A 6,900-nucleotide genomic window follows, 5' to 3' on the forward strand; every position below is an offset into this window, starting at 1 on the left:
GCGTGTGCGGTCTCAGCGGTGTGAGTGTGCGCACGGACCACGCGTGTGCGGTGTCAGCGGTGTGAGTGCGTGCGTGGACCACGCGTGTGCAGTATCAGCGGTGTGTGTGCGCAGACCACGCGTGTGCAGTGTCAGCGGTGTGAGTGGACCATGGGTGTGTGGTCTCAGCGGTGTGAGTGTGCGCACGGACCACGCGTGTGCAGAGTCAGCGGTGTGTGCGTGGACCACGCGTGTGTGGTGTCAGCGGTGTGAGTGCATGGACCACGCATGTGCGGTCTCAGTGGTGTGAGTGTGCGTGGACCACGTGTGTGCAGTGTCAGCGGTGTGAGTGTGCACGTGGGCCACGTGTGGTTTCAGCAGTCTGAGTGTGCACGTGGACCACACGTGTGCGGTGTCAGTAGTGTAAGTGTGCGCGTGGACCACGTGTGTGTGGTCTCAGCGGTGTAAGTGTGCGTGTGGACCCTGCGTGTGCAAGGACACGGGACTGCACGCCCGTCCCAGTCACCTCTGGGGTGCAGATTACGGGTAGGCTGGAACCTTCAGTCAACATTTCTCTTTTTTCAAGTTAAAAAAAAAAAAGAGGCCGGGCGCGGTGGCTCAAGCCTGTAATACCACCACTTTGGGAGGCCGAGACGGGCAGATCACGAGGTCAGGAGATCCAGACCATCCTGGCTAACACGGTGAAACCCCGCCTCTACAAAAAAAAAAAAAAAAACACACACAAAAAACTAGCCGGGCGAGGTGGCGGCGCCTGTAGTTCCAGCTACTCGGGAGGCTGAGGCAGGAGAATGGCGTGAACCCGGGAGGCGGAGCTTGCAGTGAGCTGAGATCCAGCCATTGCACTCCAGCCTGGGCGACAGAGCGAGACAGAGTTTCTCTCTGTCGCCCAGGCTGGAGTGCAGTGGCCGGATCTCAGTTCACTGCAGCCTCCACAGCTCAGGCTCAAGTGATCCTTCCACCTCGGCCTCCTGAGTAGCTGGGACTATGGGTGTGTGCCACTATGGCCAGATAATTTTTGTATTTTTTTGTAGAGACAGGGTTTCACTATGCTGCCCAGGCTGATCTCGAACTCCTGAGTTCACACAATCCACCCGGCTCAGCCTCCCAAAGTGCTAGCATTACAGGCATGAGCCACCATACCTGGAACATTTCTTCTAAAATAAAAAGCTACAATTAAAGGCTGGGCACAGTGGCTCATGCCTGTAATCCCAATATTTTGGGAGGTGGAGACGTGTAGATCACTTGAGGTCAGGAGTTCGAGACCAGCCTGGCCAACACGGTGAAACCCCATCTCTACTAAAAATTCAAAAATTAGCCAGGTGTGGTGGCAGTCTCCTGTAATCCCGGCTACTTGGGAGGCTGAGGCAGAATTGCTTGAACCCGGAAGATGGAGGTTGCAGTGAACTAAGATTGTGCCACTGCACTCCAGCCTGGGTGACAGAGTGAGACTCTGCCTCAAAAAAGAAACTACAATGACAAAAATCTTTTTTTGAGACAGGGTCTCTTGTCGCCCAGGCTGGAGTACAGTAGTGCGATCACAGCTCACTGCAGCCTTTACCTCCTGGGTTCACAGGCACACCACCGCACCTGGATAATTGACAGGGTGTTGCTGTGTTGCCCAGGCCGGTCAACCTCCTGGACTCAAGTGATCCTCCCCCTTCAGCCTCCCAAAGTGCTGGGATTATAGGCATGAGCCACCATGCCTGGCTGCAATACTTTTTTTGGGGGGGGGATGGAATTTTGCTCTTATTGCCCAGGCTGGAGTGTAGTGGTGCGATCTTGGCTCACTGCAACCTCAGCCTCCTGAGTTCAAGTGATTCTCCTGCCTCAGCCTACTGACTAGCTGGGACTACAGGCATACGCCACCACGCCTGGCTACTTTTTACATTTTTAGTAGAGATGGGGTTTCATCATATTGGTCAGGCTGGTCTCAAACTCCGGACCTCAGGTGATCTGCTTGCCTCGGTCTCCTAAAGTGCTGGGATTACAGGCGTGAGCCACCACGCCCAGTCAATAAATATTTTTAAAAGGGAAAAATATGTTTCTGCATCCCCCCCAGACACCAATGTTCTGCTTCTTCGGGAAACATCTCCTGTGTTCACTTCCAGAGCGTCTGGATGAGCGCCAGGTCTGTCACTGAGAATGTGGAAAGAGAAAGTTTGAGTTCAGGGGCTGGAGAGCGCCGGGTGGGAGCACTGCCTTCCTAAAACGAAGTACGATGACGCCTATAATCACAGGAACCCAAACTGCTTCGTAAGAAGACATGACGAGCCTTTGTGGAATTTGCTTGATTTATTTCATGGGCAGGATTCACCTGAGAGTATCTCTCAACGCACTAAACCCAGAAGGACAAGCCCTGGCCTCACTCTCCGTGTGACCAGACGTTCAGTGAGCTGACAGCTAAGGCTGAATAGGGACTCAGAATTCTAAAGGGAAGAGCGCCGCCAGGAGGCCGAGCAGAGAAGCAGCGCCAAGGCTTGCGCCAGACCTGGCCCTGGAGACGGTCGCAGAGCACACGGCCTCTGCAGCTCTCTTTCCGGAGAAGTCCACGATGCAGCCAGTGAGTGCTCAGAAACAGACTCCTCTGAAACTGCCAGGCTGCGGAGGCCACGGTTCTCAAGCGGCATCTGCCCCCTCGAAGGGTCTAGAACCCTTGGACTTGGCCACAAGCCCCCTGCATCCCAGGAGGCAGTGTGCCGCGTTCCTGGTCTCCTGTCGGGCAGAGCGAGGTGTGCAGTGGCGGTGCCGCCGGTGGCCTCCCACCGGGCTCGGACAGCTGGTCACCCAGTCTTCGGGCAGGCCTGGGTGTTGCAGAAGCTCTGGGCCTCTGTCCTCCGCCTTCCACCGATGCAGCCGTGAGCACGTGCATGGCACACCTGCCTGATCTGAGCACACCTGTGCAGTGCCTCCCATGGGATCCCAAGCACCCTCCCTCCCCCAGCTGCTGTGTCCAGCCTGTCCCCTGCCCTCTGCTTCCTCCTCCGGGCCCCGCCCCCTTCCTGGACTCCAGAGGCTCTTCCTATGGTGCCCCACCAGAGCCCCGGTGACATGGAGTCCAGGCTTCCCACATGCTCCTGTGTCTCCTGCTAAACTGCACACTCCATCCACAGAGACTGCCCATCACCACCAGGTAGATTAGATCGAGCAACACCAGAGCAAACTCCACCCATCTGAGGAGAGTGATTCAGAGGGCAAAAGACGCAGCAGTATTGAGAATGCCCGAGGCACCTGCTCTGCAGGCACCACCTGAGGCCTCTGACACACCCAGTACGAGGTTTTCCTGGGCTGGCCAAACGTTTGCCACCGAGCCCAGTGGGCACACTGAGGGCCCTTTCTGTCTCTGCCTCTCTCTCCTTGGCACGGGCACTGACGGGGCACTGTTATGGCACCTTTGGGATATTGCTCTTCTGGCTGGAAACCTCTGTGGCTGCTGCATTCTTGTCCTGCGTCCAGGAAGAATGAGGTACGCAGACAAGTGGAGGGTGAGCGAGATGAGGAGGAGCTTTACAGAGTGTTAGAACAGCTCAGGGGAGACCCACAGTGGCTGGCTTCTCTCTGCAGGCAGGGCGTCCCATCGTCTCTGCAGTTCTCAGCAGAGAAGAGGCCTGGAGTGGGTGGCTCCTCTGAGGGCAGGTCGTCCTGACAAGTGTTCAGTTCTCAGCAGGAGGGTAGCTCTCCGCAGCTGGTCCTCCCACCATCCGTGCTGCTGTAGCTGAGTCTGGGGTTTTTATGGTCTTCAGGGTGGGGAAGCACATGCTGACTGGTCCACAGGCAGCCCACACCAACCAGCATGCACATCCCCCTGATGGTAAAAGCACCACGAGTTCCCCGTCCAGTCCACAGGACTGGCAGCCTGGGCCCCAGGCCCCCCTGAAGCTGTGGCTTCACCAGGGACCTGCCCCCTTCCACCCAGGAGCCTGTCTTGCCTCCTGCTGCTGTTCATGGCACCCAGCTTGTTCATGCCAAGGGGCACCTGCAGGCCAGCACCGAGCCACCCTCAGCAGCCCCTCAGCTTCCCTCCCATGTTCAACATCGCCCAAAGTCCTGAGGGGGCTGGCATGTCAGTGCTGCCCCAAGTGTGGACCCACCTGGATGGTCTGAAGTAGCACCTAGGCTCAGCCCCAAGAGGCCAGGCATTTGGAGCAGGCACTTTCTTTTTTCTTTTTTTGAGACGGAGTCTTGCTCTGTCGCCCAGGCTGGAGTGCAGTGGTGCGATCTCAGCTCACTGCAAGCTCCGCCTCCCGGGTTCACGCCATTCTCCTGCCTCAACCTCCTGAGTATCTGGGATTACAGGCGCCCGCCACCACCCCTGGCCAATTTTTTGTATTTTTGATAGAGACGGGGTTTCACCGTGTTAGCCAGAATGGTCTTGATCTCCGACCTTGTGATCCGCCCATCTCAGCCTCCTAAAGTGCTGGGATTACAGGCGTGAGCCACCACTCCTGGCCTGGAACAGGCACTTCTAAGCCTGCAGGGGACAGGGGTGGCCTTCCCAGGCCCCCAAGACCACAGAGATGCCCACGTCTGGAGCTGCCCCAGGGCAGTGGCCGTGGCACCCAGGGAGGGCTCCTGCCTGCTTCGTGGAGCAGAAGGCCCAGCCATGCCTCCCCGCTGCAGCCAGTATCTTGGCAGCAGCCACTCTAGATGGGCCACTGCTACCATCAGCATCTTAATACCGGGAGCTTGACTTCACCACTTTGGGGGATGGGGCGTAGCCTCCATTGCTCTCAGACCAAAACAGCACTGCTGCAGTTTTCCCAAGTGACCAAGTGAGTATCGAGGAAATAATCCTTTAATAGAAAGGAAAATACTCAGCCAGGCACGGTGGCTCATGCCTGTAATCCCAGTTCTTTGGGAGGTCAAGGTGGGAGGATCGCTTGAGCCCAGGAATTCGAGACCAGCCTGGGCAACATGGTGAGACCTCATCTCTACAAAAAATTAAAAAATTAGGGCCTGGGTGCGGTGGCTCATGCCTGTAATCCCAGCACTTTGGGGGGCCGAGAGGGGTGGATCACCTGAGGTGAGGAGTTCGAGACCAGCCTGACCAACATGGAGACACCTCGTCTCTACTAAAAATACAAAATTAGCCGGGCATGGTGGTACATGCCTGTAATCTCAGCTACTCAGGAGGCTGAGGCAGAATTTCTTGAATCCGGGAGGCGGAGGTCACAGTGAGCCGAGATCGCACCATTGCACTCAACCCTGGGCAACAAGAGTGAAAAACTCCGTCTCAAAAAAAAAAAAAAAAATTAGCCAATCGGCCGGGCGCGGTGGCTCAAGCCTGTAATCCCAGCACTTTGGGAGGCCGAGACGGGCGGATCACGAGGTCAGGAGATCGAGACCATCCTGGCTAACACGGTGAAACCCCGTCTCTACTAAAAAAAAAAAAAAAAATTAGCCAATCATGGTGACACACACCTGTTGTGCAAGTCACTCAGGAGGCTGAGGTGGGAGGATCTCTTGAACCCGGGAGTTGGAGGCTGCAGTGAACCATGATCGTGCCACTGCACTCCAGTCTGGGTGACATAGGGAGACTCTGTCTCTAAAAAAAAAATGTGAAAGGAGACAAAAACACTTTTCTGGAGCCTTCCAACTGGATGGTTCTATCAGCCCCAGCACAGGAGCTTCAGGCCCTGCGAAATGACGCTTTGAGTGACGCCCAACTCTCTTCACAGTCCTTTAAAACCCTGCTAAGCTCTCGGGAAGGGCACCACCACGTGCCAAGTCCTGCAGCCGTCAGCACTGAACACACAGAGCGTGAAACACACACGATAAATTTGAAAAGAACACACACATTTGATCCATAATAGCAACCTCAAAGTGAATTTTCGAAATACTTATGTTCCCTGGGCAGGCATGAGGCAACGAATGAATGCACTTGGGAATCTGTTTTTGAATGTGGAGATAACTCCAGCCTTGACATGTCTGTCTCCAGACAGAAGGGACACTCACCCCCACAGGCTGAGAGGCTCATTTTTGTCCTTCCGGAGATGAATCCACTGCCTGGGCTTGGCTGGGCCCTCTGACTTAGAAAGTATCCTCTCGTCCTGTCCTTGAGGGCCAAACAATTTTTTTTTTTTTTTTTTTGGAGACAGAGTCTTGCTCTGTCGCCCAGGCTGGAGTGCAGGGGACGTGATCTCGGCTCACTGCAACCTCCACCTCCAGGGTTCAAGCAATTCTCGTGCCTCAGCCTCCCGTGTGGCTGGGATTACAGGTACACACTACCATGCCCAGCTAATTTCTGTATTTTTAGTAGAGACGGGGTTTCACCATGTTGGCCAGGCTGGTCTCGAACTCCTAACCTCAGGTGATCCAGGTGATCCACCTGCCTTGGCCTCCCAAAGTGCTAGGATTATAGGCGTGAGCCACCATGCCCAGCCGAGGGCCAAAAACTTTAAAATGTGTTCAGAAATGTAAGAGAATTCCTGATGGTCTTTTTTTTTTTTCTTTTTTCTCTTTTTTTGAGATGGAATCTTGCTCTGTCACCCAGGCTTGAGTGCAGTGGCATGATCTCAGCTCACAGCAACCTCCGCCTCCCGGGTTCACGCGATTCTCCCATCTCAGCCTCCCGAGTAGCTGGGACTGTAGGCAGGCACCACCACACCTGGCTCATTTTTTTAATTTTTAGTAGAGACAGGGTTTTACCATATTGGCCAGGTTGGTCTTGAACTCCCAACCTTGTAATCTGCCCGCCTCGGCCTCCCAAAGTGCTGGGATTACAGGCGTGAGACACCGTGCCCGGCTTCCTGATGGTCTTTTTAAGCACCCTATGAGTTTCAAAAACATCTTTGGTTTTCGTTTTCAGAGTCATGGATGCTCAGTCTCAAGGGCTGTCACTATCCACGATGTGGGCCCTGGCCCACCCCAATCCCTGTGTCCCCCTCCCCATTTTAATCCTTT

General features: G+C 55.1%; 1 protein-coding gene across 1 annotated transcript in view; it reads right to left on the minus strand.

Annotated features, from left to right (window-relative positions):
* Nucleotides 1–2,627, minus strand: part of RAB40B (RAB40B, member RAS oncogene family) — a 9,492-nt gene extending 6,865 nt beyond the window's left edge. The window contains 1 exon segment of the mRNA XM_011933417.1: nt 2,489–2,627. Within this exon segment, the coding sequence (XP_011788807.1) occupies nt 2,489–2,627 (139 nt within the window).
* Between the last annotated feature and the right edge of the window lie 4,273 nt (nt 2,628–6,900).

Source organism: Colobus angolensis, unplaced genomic scaffold, assembly GCF_000951035.1.
Source record: "Colobus angolensis palliatus isolate OR3802 unplaced genomic scaffold, Cang.pa_1.0 Scaffold1, whole genome shotgun sequence".
Taxonomy (NCBI): Eukaryota; Metazoa; Chordata; class Mammalia; order Primates; family Cercopithecidae; genus Colobus; species Colobus angolensis.